Source organism: Eurytemora carolleeae, unplaced genomic scaffold, assembly GCF_000591075.1.
Source record: "Eurytemora carolleeae unplaced genomic scaffold, Eaff_2.0 scaffold641, whole genome shotgun sequence".
Classification (NCBI taxonomy): Eukaryota; Metazoa; Arthropoda; class Copepoda; order Calanoida; family Temoridae; genus Eurytemora; species Eurytemora carolleeae.
The window spans coordinates 162,222-180,824 of record NW_019396618.1 but is presented as its reverse complement, the minus strand read 5'-3'; the positions used below and the strand labels follow the sequence as shown (position 1 = coordinate 180,824).

At 33.2% G+C, this 18,603-nt stretch overlaps 1 protein-coding gene across 7 annotated transcripts; it reads right to left on the bottom strand.

The window, feature by feature from the left end:
• Positions 1 to 1,256: 1,256 nt before the first annotated feature.
• Positions 1,257 to 18,300, bottom strand: LOC111706387 (uncharacterized). 7 transcript variants are annotated; one of them, XR_002766228.1, is made up of 29 exons: positions 18,282 to 18,300; positions 17,472 to 17,665; positions 17,255 to 17,295; positions 15,971 to 16,053; positions 14,997 to 15,106; positions 14,480 to 14,555; positions 13,925 to 14,015; positions 13,199 to 13,272; positions 12,807 to 13,034; positions 12,215 to 12,294; positions 11,932 to 12,013; positions 11,705 to 11,795; positions 11,496 to 11,589; positions 11,139 to 11,261; positions 10,261 to 10,305; positions 9,768 to 9,830; positions 8,239 to 8,337; positions 7,647 to 7,724; positions 6,808 to 6,964; positions 6,558 to 6,603; positions 6,321 to 6,406; positions 5,923 to 6,057; positions 5,712 to 5,771; positions 5,105 to 5,248; positions 4,765 to 4,805; positions 4,239 to 4,433; positions 3,243 to 3,309; positions 1,951 to 2,674; positions 1,257 to 1,682 (listed from the first exon to the last, which is right to left on the bottom strand). XR_002766228.1 is itself a non-coding variant. In XM_023479249.1 (29 exons), the coding sequence occupies exons 2-29, from the start codon at positions 17,642 to 17,644 to the stop codon at positions 1,683 to 1,685; spliced, it is 2,631 nt and encodes an 876-aa protein (XP_023335017.1). In that variant the 5' UTR covers positions 17,645 to 17,665; positions 18,282 to 18,300; the 3' UTR covers positions 1,257 to 1,682. The 7 variants fall into 7 exon arrangements, 3 of the variants coding, with proteins under 3 accessions (XP_023335017.1, XP_023335018.1, XP_023335019.1); XR_002766227.1 differs by having other exon boundaries at positions 1,257 to 1,694; positions 1,963 to 2,674; XR_002766229.1 differs by having other exon boundaries at positions 1,963 to 2,674.
• Between the last annotated feature and the right edge of the window lie 303 nt (positions 18,301 to 18,603).

The window sequence follows — 18,603 nt, the reverse complement described above, 5'->3', positions numbered from 1 at the left end:
TTATAAAGATTTTGGACAGAAATTTTCTCTTTATCGAGAAGGTTCAAGCCTTTTCAGAATTCATTTTGTCCCGAGCTTTATAGCACGTCGTGCCAAAATAATAGTGTTATAGGTAATTTTTTGAAGCGTTTGTGTACTTGTCTTATTTCACTGGCTATTCCTTGATCAAATAAGCTTGGAGACAAAGCGGAAGTCAAAATATAAAGTTGATTTAAATTATATTTTCATTTCAATTGAAAAAAATATTTTGGAAATATCCTAAATTTTTTTGAGAAAATCCAGTACAATTAGCTGTACCAATGTACAGCTAATTTAATTTTATAGCACGATGATCACTTTATAGCAGGTTCATTATGAAATTCACGATGAAGTGAGAAAGAATGATAAAGTACACACAATAGCTTCATAAAATTATTTTTCTGATTAATATTTTTAAATACAAAATTAACGATAATGGACTGTAAACTTTTTAATTTGTGAAAAACGTAAGAAATTAGAGTAAAACATCCAAGGTTTTTAAACTCTTTTTTTTGGATACATTTCTACAAGATCAAGAAACCCCAATTACAATTTTTAGCGCGTGTTAAGGGAAAAGATGAATTTTTAGTAACATATTCTTTTAAACATTATTTAGTGGGATATGAAGATCAACTTAATCAACATGAAATAATTATTTCCAACTATTTTACAGGGAAGTTCAGGGAATTTTACTTCACCAAGGGTTCCCAATACCAAAATTGTTCGAGGCTGTGATTAATCAAAGTTTTTAATTTCCCGAAAAAGTAGCTGTACACAATTTTATCGTCTTTTGAGATGTGCGATTTTTTCCCCGAAAACTTCACAGAAAGGGTGGTTATTTTACATAACTGTCCCAAGGGACGTTAAGCAACCTAACCTCCCTCTGTTGGGGAAATCATAGGTCTGTAATGTTGGTGAAAAGGCGGTAAAATTTGTATTTCAACAAAACTTTTTTAAAATCAATCATAAAATTTTATAACAGAAAAAAAACATAATATCTAAATCATTATAAATAAAATCACAATGTACAATATTAAAACGTTGGATTAAGGGAAAAAACTTTGCTTGGGTTTTATTACTCCTATACTTAAGATATCATTCAGGGTAAACCATTTCTTAAACGGACAATCACCTGCCCCCCCCCCCCCTCCTCCTAACCTCTTCAAATTAATGAGCTAAATCATGTCAAGCGAAAATGTATCAACATTTGAGTAAGTTTTCCTCTTGAACTCTTTTTTCCCCAACAAATTTCGAAAATCATTCCCCTGGTCGGAAAGGAATTCTAAATGTTTTGACCATATGGTCGTAAGTAAAAAATAATATTGTAAGAGTTAATCATAAATGCCAAAAAACGAAGTATCTACTTAATTCCACATATCATGCTACATTAAACAAATTAAACTCAAAACTATCTAAAACTTGAATTACAGTTGTAATAATACATAAACAATTTAGGACGGAGTGGACTGGAATTATCTAAATTCTACCAAAGAAAAATGTATCACAGAGTGTAACAGGAGTGTGTGTATTTGTGACCGGAATGTATAGATAAGGGTGGATTACAGATTACACAGATAAAACAAAAGGTGTTAAGAGTCCTTTCTATTTATCTATGAATAGTGAATACAGATTTCAACCCATGGAAGATGTCTATCCAGAGTAACCTACAGGGTTACCTATAAAGGATGAGATAATAGCTAGTGTTCCTTCTATTATTAATGGTTCCTATAAGTGGCGCTAGTCTTTTTGCGTTTTTTTGCCATAATAGTCAGTACATCTTTTATAGACTTTATAGCGAACTCAATCTACAAGATTTTTTCAAGACCAAATAGCAAACTCAATCTACAAGATTTTTTCAAGACCAAATAGCAAACTCAATCTCCAAGATTATGAATTTCAGGTTTCATTAAAGTCTTATACTTTGTGGGTAACCCTGTATAGTACAATGAGTAAAATAGTATAAAGTCTGCATTCAGAGTCAAGTACAATAACAAAAATTTTAAAATATTTGATATTTTGAAACCAATATTTGGATTTCAATTTTACTGATTGAAATGGAAAAACAACGTGCAAGAAATAATGATTTATAAAGATGACTGGTTGTAGAATGTAGGTAAAGTTGGGAGGAGTTTGGCAACATTATAATCATTCAAATCCGTATTTAATATGCCAATAGTAACTAACTTGATATTAAGATTAACATTAGCAAACCCGTGGGTTTGTTTCCAGTAGGTCGGGTTGCATGACATCTTAATTTTTACAGCATTTAACAGCAATTAAATCAACAAGAAATTGATCTTTACATTAAGAAGTAATTTCTGTTTATTTGTCTTTTTGTCTGTCCGATCATAACTCATGCATCCCTGGACCGACTTGCGTCATATTGTAAGGACAACCACGGAAATGTTTCTAGTTTGGATTAGCAATTTTAAATTGGGAAAAGTCCAGGCAAAGCTGGGTTCCCAAGCTAGTAGTGGAATATCTTAGAGCGGAGGAAGTAATTTTTATGAAAATATATAAAATTATCAAAGTTTGAAGTTTTCTATCTAGATTGTAGATTTTAGATTTAAGATTTTAGACCCCGGCCATTATATAATCCCTGAGAGGATTCAGGTAGAAGGAGGGTCAGCAGGTTACTCAGATGTAGCATTGTATCCTAAATAAACAAACTTGAAAACATTGTCATCGTAATTCTACCTCTTTCATTAAAACTAGCTGAAGAACCGGCGTTGCCAGTGGTAAAAAAAATTTTTGTCACCCCAAGGCTACCCATGAGTGTCCACAAAAAAATCAGCCCATTCGGTCCAGCTGTTTGGCCGGCCAGAGGAAACATATATATGAATGTCTTGTTTTATTATATAGATAAATGTTTTGGCTGAAGTTTACTCTAAGAAAATAAGGAAACAGAAAAACTTTTATGACTGAAAAGCACCAAAAAAATCTTCTCTTTACTGATTCCAAGCGCGGACTAAAAGTGCGGCCACATGTCTTACATTTAAGACCCCACCAGCTGCCAGTCTCTACGCAGGCATCCCACAGATATTATTTTTCGGAATCTACAAAATTCAAACCCCCTCACTCTGTTTTGGAATTTTACGGGGTATTGCACACAAAAGGAACCCCACTCTGCCTAACTTTTGAACCATAAATAATTTCGTTATTACGATGAAAATTAGTAGTAATACCGTTTTCACGAGACAGGACCTGTTGACCGACATGGTTACCTGGAGTCCACCTGGTAGATATCTACTTAACCACACTGCTCTATACTGTTCTATTAGTGCAAGCAACCTGAACAATCAATCAATCAATTGGTAGATATCTGATCAACCACACTGCTCTATACTGTTCTATTAGTGCAAGCAACCTGAACAATCAATCAATCAATTGGTAGATATCTGATCAACCACACTGCTCTATACTGTTCTATTAGTGCAAGCAACCTGAACAATCAATCAATCAATTGGTAGATATCTGATCAACTAGACTGCTCTATACTGTTCTATTAGTGCAAACAACCTCAACAATCAATCAATCAATCAATTGGTAGATATCTGATCAACCACACTGCTCTATACTGTTCTATTAGTGCAAGCAACCTGAACAAATGAAGAGAGCCAAAAATGGTTCTGTTCCAGGCGGACCGCCTGAATAAACTTAAATAGTCCCAGAGATGGGCTGTTCCAGGCAGACCGCCTGTTAAATGCTGAATAGCCCAGAAATGGGCTATTCGGGGCAGACCGCCCAAAAATAAGTCTCCTTCCGGGACAATGTGGGGCATTATCCATGGATACGCTCGGTGGACAGGAATGCCGGCCACAACTTCACTGAACGACGGGTTGTCATTGAATAATAATAATAATAGTGCAAACAATCCGATCAATCAATCAATCCATCGATCAAATCGGTAGATATCTCATCAAACAGACTGCTCTATACTTCTTTAATAGTTCAAGCAACCTAAACAATCATTCAATCAATCAACTGGTAGATATCTAATCAACCATACTACTCTATACTCTTCTGTTAGTGACAGGAACATTGAGACAGAACAATCAATTTATCAACCGCTTAATCAATTAATAAATCAATGAATTGATAGATATCTACTCAACTACACTGCTCAATACTGTTTGATTACTGATAGCAACCTTGGCTTGGATCAAAATTTGATCGGACACAATCATAAATTAATCCCGGATAATTCTTGTAAAATATACTTGTTTGCTATATCTGTCTTGAAGGTTGGTTGAAGGAGCTCTATCTTGTATTCTCCTGCCTGCAGGAGCCCCCTGGACAACCTGGCCGCCAGGAGTAGGAGTTCAGCTCCTAGAGTAACCTCCTGAAGAAGACCTTCAACCTCTCCTTCTCCTTCTACAACCTCCCGGCATCCTTGCAGTTTACTCAAACATCGTCTTTACAAATCATTAAACAATGAGCGTAAGGGTAATGAGTGACAAAATCATGAATAAGATTTCAATGACTTGCTTGTGTTTTTAGTTTCATAAATGCATAATGACTGAATTTTTTAAACTTTGCATTAAATATTTTGCTTTTCCTGCTTAATTTTTTTCAGAATTTTCATTGTCTTCCGTGAAATATATATATTTAAAGAATATTAAAGCAAAATATAAATTATTTCGCATGTCCTACAAGTAAACGTGATTTCTGGGCTTTTTCAAATATTATTAGATTTTTCATTAATTCTTGAAAAAGATCAAAATGTCAGAGCTTTATGGTTTGTTCCTGCTAGTTTGAATAACAGCTCCAAGCTGCTCCAACGACACCTGGAGAACAAGGGATAGATTACACATTAACTCAATTATTAAATAATTGTTTAGTTTGCAGTAGAAAATATATATTTACTTCATTATGAAACATTGTGCATTTTACTGTTCACAGTTTTGCTTTAAAATGCCATTGCTATTTCTTAAATTTGAAAACAAAACTGGGTTAATTTAAATTCGTATTGTATATGGTTGTTTGAAAACTAAATATTTGGAAATATAGGAAACTGCAAAAGAAATAATTCTGACTTAAGAAAAGATGTAACTTCACAGAAAAAAAATCTGAAGAAAAATGTTGCCTTCTCTAAATGAAGGTTCCCCGGTCTAAGGATGGATGAGAGAAGAAGAGAAGTTTGTAGTTGTTGATCAGGATAAACCTGGTCTAAAGAACACTCAGCTAGACCTAGTTCAACTACAGCAGATCCACTACCACCAGTACTATCCTAGACGAAAAAAATAAACTAAAAAGATATATATTTGAGTGACATGAAAAATTGTCATTAACTCCATTATAGCATAAAAGTAAAAATCATTCTTCAAGGCTCCGAGTTTTACCTAATCCTAATATATTTTATCAAAAAATTTCATTTAATTCTCCCGAATAATCGTCCTTAACAGCGTTAGAAATCCTATTAAATTATAATTTGACATTCGAAACATGTCGGGGTGATAATTTATTTTGAAGAAAATTTACGATTCTTTAGAAAGTTTATACAAAAATAATGATATGCTTTACTTTATTATTAAAAAAACACAACCAAAAAAGATGAAAAAGATAGCTCAATAAGAAGACAACCACCTCACACCGCCCCAGTGAGGATTACTTATGTAAAGCATATGCTTCATATTCTAATATGCTAATATTATTTTTCTTTAAATACCCTGATGAAGAAAAGGAATATTAACCTGAAATATGTGATGGCTGAGAATTTCTCCCAATACTCCTAAATTTATGGTGTCCGCAGCCTGAAATAAAAATAAAAATAAATAGTAGAATATTTAGTTAGGTTTCATGCTTTTACAATTTTACAGTTTTTGTTCTCCTGTCAGATGAACTATTGTTATGAAAAAAGTTTTTTAAAATATTTTCTTGTCAATTTCAGAAAAAAATTTTCACCTTGGTGTTCCACGCTAACCCTGCTCCTAGAACCCAGCCAGGCAAAGCTGTGGATAGATGGGTCAGCGCAGGACTTCCGGTCCAGTTAGCAATCACTAATCCCTCCCCTCCATACTCAGCAATAGCTTTAGCTGCCTAAAATATTTAAATATCAATACGCTAAAATTCCCAAATGACATGGCGAAAAGAAATAAATTTATTAGAAACACAATCACGAAGAATTTCTCTTTTTACTGGCAAATTTCAAAACTTACATTAAACTTGCATTAAAAATTAAATTTTTAAACTTTGAGGGGCCATAGTCCTTCCAAAGGGTCATGGGGGGACCTTTTGGTTCAGGAGCTGACGTTGATTTGTTACAAATTGACGAGCGAAATAAAGAATGCTAAAAAATGAACCTGAGCTATATTATGAATCATGTTCTGAGGTCTACCGATGAGACAATTCCATGCTGAAGTTCCAGGACAACAGAGTACTGGATTTCCTAGAGCCAGATTTAATGAATAGTAAGAAAAAGTGAAATGAAATAGACTAAGTTGAACCACTTCTCTTTAGCCTAACCCGTCGCGCAAGAGAAGTGGTTTAACTAAGTCAACATAGTTCAACTACTTCTTGCCATTCATTAAATATGGTCCCTGATCTACTAAGATGGTGCAAATTAGACTCAAAAGGATAATTCGCCTAACAAATATTAAGATGATAAATAATATATTGTTTGAACCTTCCTTAATATTAAAATGCAGTATAAATTGCAAAAAATAATCAGCACAAAAACATAAAATAGAATCACATTTCACATAACAAAAATTATATGTTTAATTCAAGATTTTGCATATTTAGTTGTTTATATTTTTTAATTGAAAAATCAATTTCGATCTTAATTTCCTGAAACCCATAATCGATGAGGGAGACTGAGGACGGAAAGTCCTCTACCATGTTTTCCAGGTTAAGGACGGAGTTGGAACAGAGGATGAGCTGTGTGTTGGAGGGTACGGAGAGAATGTTCCAGATCTGACCAAACACCTGGTTACAACCAATAATCCTGCACCAACCACAGTCATATCAAGGATATATATTTTGAAGATGAAAAATCCCCCTCCCCTCCTAAACAAAATTATAATTCCCCATTACCAAAGAAGCGCCAACAAACACATAAACAATGAACAGTAGAGGAAAATGGCATCAAAACAAGTAAACATTTCAGCTAGAAGGATAATTTCTCGGGGAAAGAAAATAGATCAAAGTGCTGATTTCATTTTCCCTTAAAAGTGAAGGAGAAAATATTGACTCCTCGTAGGTTTTTTTTAAGTTGCATTCATCTTATTTGCAGGTTAAACCTACTGTTCAAATTCAATCTTTTATTATTTACGTTTTGTTGAGTCCATAAAATAATAATATATGAATTTGTCGTACATAATAGGAACATGTTTAAAAATACATTGTAGGAACATGTTTAAAAATACATTGTAGGAACATGTTTAAAATACATTGTAGGAACATGTTTAAAAATACATTGAAGGAACAAGTTTAAAAATACATTGTAGGAACATGTTTAAAAATACAGATTCAATTAATTAATTAATTGTAAGTTTAATTCTTAAAACGATGATCAAATCAAAGCTTAATTTTTCTTGTGATGCAAATTTATGGCCCATTTTCTTTTTACCCAAAACAAATTCTTGGATTTTTTGCTAATTTTTTATGTTTGATATGTTGTATGATTCCTTGCAGCAGAGAATATAACTGAAGATAGACAGGGTCCCAGGCTAACTAAGTTTAGGGAGCTAAAGCAGGATACAACTCTAACCAAATTGGAATAAAATGTTTTATCTAATTATTATTATTGTTTCCCTAAAAATTGTTTATGTCCCAGGTATCAACAAATAAAACCATAAATGTCTCCAAATAAACATCCCCAATATTTTGCCTGCTTTTTATTATGAGATATTTACTTATTTATTCTAAAATAAATCCCTAATAATTATCAGATATGTTTTAGAATTTAAAATTAAAAAAACTATTAATGAAATTTCTTGCTTAAAAGAACTAGGAAGACGCTACTAATCTTCAGTTTTCTGGTTCTCACTTAAGGAAAAGCAAACTTTTACTTGTGATTTCTCTTCAAGAGACTTAGGGATTTTATGCGGCAAAATTCTACCCTTTCTCAGCTAGATGACCATTAACCACTTCCTTGTTATTCAGATGAAGGTTTAATAGGTACAGTCGTTAATCAGATTCCAGGGAAACTTGAAATTATGTCTGAAGTCCATTAAAAGAAACTTAAACATAAAATAAATATATTTTTATCCTAATTTCCTTGAGAATACTTGAGTATATTTGGGAAGTTCAATGAATGCACATGGTTGTACAATATCAAGCGCAGGAATCAACTCCATCTGACGGTCAGAACACTCACTAAACAACAAAAATAATCTTTTCAAATATTTGTGAAAAAATATAAAGAAATATGGCTATACATTAAGTCTAATAAACCTGTAAAAATAGGCCCAAAAATAGTTCAAATATGTTCCTTAAAAGATTGATCTATGACCAACATACTTTTAACAATAAATATTCTTGAAAATAATTATTATTAACATAATTATGTGGTTAATTATGTTGTCTTGTTTCATTACGTTTTAGTCAACGTTCTTTCCAAAATATTGAAGAAAAAAATATGATCAATCTGTTTAACTTGGAAAGAAATTGAATATTTGAACAAATTCTTGGCATAAAATAAAACACAGCAAATACGATCAAGATGATTTCTGGTTTGATATTTTGGGAAGAATTGCACTGTAATTGTAAGATATGTTCAAGATGTATTACCGATCTATGGATAATCGATATATTACTGAAATTTGGACGGTAGGTAATACCGATCTATGGATATATTACCGATCTATGGATAATGGATATTTACTGAAATATTTGCACGGTAGGTAATACCGATCTATTATGGATATATCACTGATCAATGAATATATTACCGATCAATGGATATATTACCGATCAATGGATATATCACTGATCTATGGATATATTACCGATCAATGGATATATCACTGATCTGTGGATATATTAGAGATCAATGGATATATTACCGATCAATGTATATATCACTGATCTATGGATATATTACCGATCAATGGATATATTACCGATCAATGGATATATTACCGATCAATGTATGTATCACTGGTCAATGTATATATCACTGATCTATGGATATATTACTGATCGATGGATATATTACCGATCAATGGATTTATTACCGATCAATGGATATATCACTAATCTATGGATATATTACCGATCAATGGATATATTACCGATCAATGGATATATTACTGATCTATGGATATATTACCGATCAATGGATATATTACCGATCAATGGATATATTACTGATCTATGGATATATTACCGATAAATGGATACATCACTGATCTATGGATATATTACCGATCAATGGATATATTACTGATCTATGGATATATTACCGATCAATGGATATATCACTGATCTATGGATATATTACCGATCAATGGATATATTACTGATCTATGGATATAATACCGATCAATGGATATATTACCGATCAATGGACATATTACCGATCAATGGATATATCACTGATCTATGGATATATTACCGATCAATGGATACATCACTGGTCTATGGATATATTACTGATCTATGGATATATTACTGATCAAAGTATATATCACTGATCTATGGATATATTACCGATCAATGAAATAATTACCGAACTATGGATATATCACTGACCTATGGATATATCACTGATCTTAAGATATATTACCGATCTATGGATATATTACCGATCAATGGATATAAGATCTCCAGGAGAATAGTTCAGCTGCCAGTCCGGAGTTGAAGAAAGCCTGTCCCCAGATTCATTTCAAAATTTTGAAAACGAGTGTCGTACGATGGGGATTTTAAAATACAATGAAATAAACTATTTTGGAGGCAGAAAATTAACAGTGCCCCTTTTTTTCTTAAAATCAAAACTCCAAAAATTGTCTGTATTATTTGAGGGAGCCTGTCCCCAGATTCATTTCAAAATTTGGAAAACGAGTGTCGCGCGATGGGGAGTTCTGGCCACAAAATTGTGAGCATTTTATTCAGGGAAACGAAAAGTGTTACACCAAATTCAAATATCTCCAAAACATCATATTTGGGGTTAAATAAATAATTTACAGTCAAATGATTGAAAATTAAAAGGTATAAAATATTTTGGAAAAAGTGTCTGTATTATTTGAGGGGAAAAATTCTGCAAAAAAATACTTGTCTCAAAAGTTTTTAAAAATGTTCCTTGAGTAAAGATAGATTTTGTTTAACTTCATGTTGGACAATATTCTAAAAAAAAACCATATTTGTCAGAAAATTAATTTAGTTGAAAATTTAAAAAAAAATCCTTTTCAATAATTTATCAAGTCTTAGAAAGTACATCGTACATGTTAAACTCTAATCAATTATGCTAACGCAGACTACTGTATTTTAAAACACATAAAAACATGCCAGTTATTTTATCAACAGCAACTTTCTTGGTTGAAATTGATAAAGCCAAAAATGAAGTATGTTTCAACGGTATTGAAAATAATTTTTTAATATAAACCGTGCACAATCGTAAAAAACCTTGTCTTTGAAAAACTAAATAAATATAATATACAATATGCGAACATTTCTCCTTGTATATATTGTAAATTTTTTTTTTAAATTAGCGGATTTTAAAAACAATTTTGTGGATTTTTTAAATTTAATGAAAATAGAATTTGTTGAAGGCTAATTTTGGAAATTACACATCCATAAACCTTCCCTGGGGTCATGTGAGGTCCCACACAAAATTTGGACTCGATCGGTTTAGCCGTCTTGGCGTCTATTGGATGTCGTAAACCCTAGATATTTCAAACTATGAATTCTGTTAAATCAAATAATCTATGTTTGAATTACAAAGGGTTTACACCATCAGATTGCAAAGATATAGGGATTAGAAAATTTGAATTTGAGGCAAAGACTCAATTAATTTGTTAAAATTTTGGTATTTCACGGGCTACATTTCCAAGATATGTATATATAATCAAATGTTTCTTAATAAAAAACTTTTCATAAGTATCTTCTCCTAGCTTTAGATTTACTCGTGGTTTTATTTTCAACCCACAACTTCAGAGAAGAAACTAAATATGGTTTCCCTGACTAGATTAAGAAGAGTAGATACTGTTGGAAGACGACCGTAAGGTGCTAGATCAAGCAGGGCAGCTCGATGGGTCAACATAGGTCGATCTTTTATACTTACAGGAGGGATACCAACATTCCTAGATAATGAATAGCAATTAAAAATTAAATATAATAGAAATTTATCACAAGATCAAAAGATCACACTATCACAAGCCATCACAAGCCATAAAAGCCATCACAAGCCATCACAAGCCATCAGTAACTCAGTGACTCAGTAACTCAGTGGCTCAGTGGCTCAGTCGCTCTGTGGCTCAGTCGCTCAATCGATCAGTGACTCAGTCACTCAGTGACTCACTCACTCAGTCACTTACCTGAACAACTGAAGAATTTGTAAAAATGTTGAAACTGCATATTGAACACCAGTTACTCCACCTCCTATCATTTTAATTTTCTTTTCAGTCAGAACTAGAAAATATGGATTCAAAATCTTTTAATTTTTTTTTTAGAAGCAACCAGAAAAATGTCAAAAAATGTCAAATGCAATTGAATTTATATTATATAGCTGTTAAATCCATAGTCCCTAAAGTAAAATCCTGTTCTCCCAGGCTAGAGTTGACCGCCAACTGTATTTCGCCAGGCCCTGCACTGCTCTGCCCAGAAAGGTCAAATCTCTAAAAGAATACTTTAAATTCTTTATAATTTCCAGAACAGATGTTACTCTGATCAACTTGAATTCAGTAAAAATTCAGAAAATAGTGCCATCTTTAATGACCCCCTCCCCCCCCCATTGATGAATAGTTACTTTACCTTGACACTGGCCGAGTACCCTAGCCCCTCCAGATCTTCTCTGAACAGATCCCAGACATCTAGCAGTTGATGGGCAGATATCCTTTATCAAAACAAGCTCAAGCAGTTTATAGGTCAATACTTTGTATCCTAAATCCAAGTGCTTAGGATCCATTTAATTTTGATGCGGATCCGGATCCGCACTTGAAAAAAAGGATCTAGATCCTGATCCAGGTCCTCATTTAAGGTAAAGCCTGGTGCGTAAAATTTTAATATAAAATATCATGAAAAATTAACTTGTTTCCTGTTATTTGACTGGGATTCAACTACTAGATATAAATGCTTCGGTATTTCAACATCTGCTCCTGCCAGCTGCTCAACGACCTACAAAACATTAATTTCTTTTAGTTAGCTTTTAAGGATCAACTTTGGGTCGGAGCTGGAAACTCTTTATGCTGGATGCCCATATCCCGTTCCCTTTATTTGGTTATCCACTATAAACACTTTTGATTGTTTACTTAATCGTCTGTACTTGATATCCCTGCTGTATTTCGACCAAAATTTACCGGATTCTGACTATTTGTTTGGTTGCACCAAACAACAAACTGATTGGTTGATTTTTAGACAGTTTCCTGAATATCAAATAAAGATTAAAATAATCTGCAGATTACAAAAAAGGATTAAGCATTGATCTCGATATCCTAAATGCAAGAGTTTCAAGCTTAAGTTTAGTAGTGTTCAGTGATTAACATTATAAATATGTATTAGAAGTTTCTAGGTTCTTTATTGGGTAGTTCAGGAAGAATAAAATATACAATATTCAGGGAAAAAATTATATGTGGGAGGGGGGAATGTTTTTTAAAGAAAATATGAACCCCTGTATAATATCTTTCTACCTGAGGGGTGGGCCACAATAAACCAAACCGTCTATCCAGAGCCAACTTTAATGACTTGCTTTTTAATTCTTGAGAAGTAATTGTAGAAATTTCTTCAAGTCCAGCTTTTTCTTTCTTTGTATCTATGTTCTTGTCTTCATCTAATTTTTCAACATTTCCCCCAGGTTCCTCGGTTACATTGGTTTCTTTTTTTAGACTTTGATCTCGTAACATTGTTGAAATTTCTTCCTGTAAATAAATCACTTTTAGCTAATTTTATCATTTTATCATTTTATCTCTTGTTTCTTGTTAATAAATAAATAATTTTATAAAAATAATATGCTGTACATTAAGAAAAAATCTGTTTTAACATTTGAAGTAGAAAAATATTTTATAACTTGAAAAAAGTTAACCTTTCCCTCCGCCAGATCCAGGGCAGATTTCTCAGCATATTTTCCACTTAAAATAACAGAGTTCACATCACTTCCTAAAAAATATGGAAAAAAATCTAAAATTCATTAAAGTTTAAGTAAAATTTACAATTTACTTTAATATTTATGAACTTAAATTCATTATTATCTAAACAACCCTATACCTGAATCTAGAAGTAACTGGACAACCCAATACCTGAATCTATAAGTAACTGAACAACCCTATACCTAATTCTAGAAGTAAATGAATAACCCAATACCTGAATCTAGAAGTAACTGAACAACCCTTTACCTGAATCCAGAAGTAAATGAATAACCCAATACCTGAATCTAGAAGTAACTGGACAACCCAATACCTGAATCTATAAGTAAATGAATAACCCTATACCTGAATCTAGAAGTAACTGGACAACCCAATACCTGAATCTAGAAGTAACTGAACAACCCTGTACCTGAATCTAGAAGTAGCTGAACAACCTTATACCTGAATCTAGAAGTAACTGAACAACCCTAAACTTGAATCTAGAAGTAACTGAACAACCCAATACCTGAATCTAGAAGTAACTGAACAACCCGATACCTGAATCTAGAAGTAACTGGACAACCCAATACCTGAATCGAGAAGTAACTGAACAACTCTATACCTGAATCTAGAGGTAGCTGAACAATCTGATCCCTGAATCTAGAAGTTGCTGAACAACCCTATACCTGAATCTAGAAGTAACTGAACAACCCTAGGATCTGCTCGAAGAACAGCGTCATGTAAAGGTGTGGCTCCCTCGCTATTTAAAGCATTAACCTAAAAATTAAATCTCTATGCATAAAGTTTATATTAGAAAATATAAAAACTACTTCAAACCACTATAATAGAGAAACTCCAGTTGGAAATAATCAGTTTTCAAGGTTATAAACATGGCTACCTAAATCATTCTTGATAAGATAAAGATATCAAGGGTTCCGTTGTGAATCGGATATTCTCCTTTTTAAATGAAGGGTCACTTGAAATTACGACCATAGTCCCTTTAAGGAAGAAGTTGAACTAGTTGNGATAGTCCCTTTAAATGAAGGGTCGCATGAAATTACGACGATAGTCCCTTTAAATGAAGGGTCACTTGAAATTACGACGATAGTCCCTTTAAATGAAGGGTTACTTGAAATTACGACGATAGTCCCTTTAAGGAAGAAGTTGAACCAGTTGCTCATAGAATAACTGCTTGACACTTTTCATAAATTTCCATCTCTAATCCCCTGTAGATGGTTTACCTGAGCACCCCTGGCTAGAAGAAGGCTAATTGTATCTGGAGATCCAAAGCTGGCTGCCCAGTGTAAGCAAGAATTTCTAAACACAATGGAGTTTATTCTATCAGGGATGTAGTTTTTAAGAATTACCCCCCCCCCCCCTCACCCTGGGTTGGTTGGGAAATCATCTTTTAATATCTAAGGGGGGAGGATGAAAAATTGGACATCAAAAGGCAAGTTTTTAGGTCCTCTTTGTCAATTTTATCCAAATGTTTTTTTTTCTCCAACTCCCAAAGATTTAAAACTTTTTGCAAGACGGGTCTATAATTTCCTTCATAACATAAATTTCTTTTTCATTAAATTATACAGAAAATATATGCAAAAAACAAACGTTTTTCCATATTTTTAATACAAATACTGCACAGTTTGATAAAGGCAGACTTTAACAGAAAGAATGTAGTTTTAAAATCTTTGAAGTTTTAACAAAAGTTTTTAAAAAAACTAACCAATACGATGAAAAACACTAATGATAGTTTCATACTTTGTTTTGTCTGAGTCTACAACATCAAGTGAGATGCCAGAGTTTAGCAGGATAATTATTCTGTCTGTAGCTGACCCAGCAATATTCCGAAACAAATCTTCAGTAAAAACCTGAACAAATAAGGCATTTTTAATGCTAATCCATATAAAGTGTATCAATCTCATGACTGTTTGTTTATAGATCAAGATTAAGATTTTTCTGCTTTTAAACAATTAGTAGAATTTTAAAATTTTCCAAGATTTTATTATCTAGAACTTCAATATTTAAAATTTTACCATTTAAAAGAGAAAATTAAATCTTAGATGAAATGAAACTTTTCGGATAAACTTTGTATTTAAAAATAGATTTTGAAATCATTATTAAGCAACTAACAAGTTTTCTTTTCTCATTCTCATGTGGAGAATCAGAACTAGATGAGTTACAAAATCAAGTCGTTCCCGTCATTTAAAAAAAGCAATACCATAGAAGGTCTTAAACCTATGGCAGGGAGGGGAAGGATGTATCATCTCCAGAATCTAGAACAGAAACCTCCATAATGTTTAGTATACCTGGAGAAGGAAGGGGAAGGATGTATCAACTATAGAATCTAGAACAGTAACCTCCATAATGTTTAATATACCTGGAGAAGGGAGGGGAAGGATGTATCATCTACAGAATTTAGAACAGAAACCTCCATACTGTTTAATATACCTGGAGAAGGAAGGGGAAGGATGTATCATCTACATAATCCAGGACAGTAACCTCCATAATGTTTAATATACCTGGAGAAGGGAGGGGAAGGATGTATCATCTATAGAATCTAGAACAGTAACCTCGATAATGTTTAATATACCTGGAGAAGGGAGGGGAAGGATGTATCATCTAAATAATCTAGGACAGAAACCCAATTTCTGTTAACTATAACTGGATAAGAGGGTGGAAGGAGGTATCATCTATAGAATCTAGAACAGAAACCCCATTACTGTTCAATATACCTGGAGAAGGGAGGGGAAGGAGGTATCATCTATAGAATCTAGGACAGAAACCCCATTACTGTTCAATATACCAGGATCAGAACCTAGATATTACGGGCTGGAATAAAGAGATTACAAGTCCGTTTTTGTTAAGTGATTGATATTGTATGATTGCTTGATATTTGACTCAGGTTTCATTTCAGAAAATGCATGATTAGTTTGAGAATCTAGTGAGATCAGTTTCATCTTTATATACCCCAGCTTGGGTATGATTTTGTGATTATGTTGAAGACAATCAGTTTATGGTTCAAATGCCGCGTATTTTTGCGTTATTTTCACAAGTAGAATTGATATTTTGAGTTCGGATATTTTGATATTTTTATGATGTAAAAGTGTTAAGTTTTATGAGGGTAATGTTGATCCTCTCTACTGCCCATCCACTATACTGCACATCCGACCTACGACGGGCTAGGGGACCGAGCGCCGCGGCTAGGACAGACAGAGGGCCGGGCACCGCGGTCCAAAAATCCATCTAGCAGCTGTAAAACCACGTGCCAGTAGGTCGGATGGACAGTAGGATGGGTGGGCTTAGGTCTAGAAAAAAACACCATCTTCATGAGATTACAGTTCGTATATTTTGTCTAGTTTTGACCCCGAAATTGTGAGCTTTTGCAGACTAGTATATGCGAGTATTTTCAAGTCTGTAGTTCCAAGGGTAGAAGACCGAGAAGACCTGGAGTTCAAGATTGAAAGGTAGATTCTACGTTGTTTTTTGCAAAGTAAGATTTATATGAATGTTTACGGATCGTATTGTCTAGAATGATTCAACACGACTGTAAGAATCTTTTTTAGTATTTTTTATTACTTTCCTGATTCCCTACAACTCATGTTTTTTTCTTGCCAGATCTTTAAATTTAAAAATTTTACCAAGTTCAAAATTCAAACATCTACTCGACACAACTTCCAATAGTTTCAGGTTGCTTTTATGTGAACACTACTTCTTAAAACTTATATTGTCCGAAAAAAAATTGAAAATTACAAATATGACTATTTGTAAACAAAATACTGTTTAAAATTGCTTTTTGTTGCAATTTTCTTTATGTCTGAACGGTTTGTGAGAACGATGACAATAACAACAGGAATTATGCTACATTAATAAATCTCGGGACGAAGTAAGACTATTTATCAAAATATGAAAATTTCATCATTGGGAATTAAGAGATATTTAATATATGTAACTTATGTAAACTATTTACCTAAATAGTTTATCTACTAAATATATAAATATATGATAAAAGTACAAACCTGCCATAAGTAAAGCCCTCACAGCATCTGAACTTCCAATTCTGATAATTTCAACCAAACAAAAAATTTTAAATAATGAAAAATTATAAATATTCAGTTTCGAATGAGCTTCTATTATAAGAGTGGAATGGCCAAATCACAAAAACTCGTATACTGGGACGGACCTAAATGTATTCACAATTTTTTTTATTAAAAAACTTATAATATGATATTATTCCTGACAGCTTTGTGTAAAATAGTGCCTTCCTGACAACAATCATTGGATAGAACTTCCAGAAGGAAATCGGTGCCCTTATTATTCGTCACGTGATCAATTATAGATTTAATAATATCTATTCTACCCGCCTCCAAACCCTCCAATATACTCTCACAAGCCTCCGATACTGACATCACTTTACTTGAGGCATGTATCTGAAAATGTTTGTACATTGTCTAATATACGCAAATCGGATTTGATGACTCACACAACCCCATGAAAGGTATGTAGCTGGCAAGGGCGTATTCAGGAATTTGACCGTGGAGGGGGGGGAGGCTTAAATTTGTTAGTCTTTCTATGGGGGAGGGGGGCAACCCACTTTGAGGCAAAAAAACCTGAAAACCATGGATTTTACTAATCCAGGGGGGGCTGAGCCCCAAGCCCTGAGTTCTAGGACAGAACACATAGGGTAACACACAAAGTACATAATTGTAAAAGATAAATAAACAATAACATGAAAGCCAAATATCATGAAATTTTAATGAGGGGGGGGGCTATACCCCCCGATAACGATAATCTAGATTTACAGTTGCGTAGGATATTGTGTATTTTTCATTGCCAAAAAGCTTCGCCAATTTTAAAACAACTTCAGTTGTGTATTCTAGAAATCATAAAAATAATTCGTAATTTTTAAATGCCGAACTTTGAAATATGTTGGGTTTAAACTATTTACTGTCAATCAGACTGCTCTATAGAGCAAGCGCTTCAGTCGTTTGTTAGACAAGGCTTTGAAATTATAAACTTATAATACACCTTGCTATGTTCCTTTACCTAGACCTGATGGTGAAAGTTAGTTCATTTTGTATCAGTATATTGTAGAATTAAGTCAAGTAATGAGTACACGTCTGCAAAAATTTTACGGCTTGTTTTGACAAAATTCGCGGCAAATACTGGATCTCGCGCACTAGAGAGGGGTAAATTATTTCTACGCAGTTATTTAAACTATTATCCTAGACTCTACAAAATATATCAAATAATGTATTAGGAATGAAGTTATAAGAACCCCAAAAAATGGAAGGTAAGGTTAAGGTAGTTTATTTATGCTTAAGTTTCTTGAACCGCCCCCCCCAATATAGAAATGTTTAGTGTGGGG

Excerpts from the sequence above, each read along its gene's own strand:
- LOC111706387 (XM_023479249.1), bottom strand. The coding sequence starts at position 17,644 with ATGTCAGTATCGGAGGCTTGTGAGAGTATATTGGAGGGTTTGGAGGCG. Across the intron at positions 6,407-6,557 it reads GCACCATCTTAGTAGATCAG|GAAATCCAGTACTCTGTTGT; the intron begins GGACCATATTTA and ends ATCTGGCTCTAG. Across the intron at positions 4,434-4,764 it reads GCTGTTATTCAAACTAGCAG|ACGATGTTTGAGTAAACTGC; the intron begins GAACAAACCATA and ends TGATTTGTAAAG.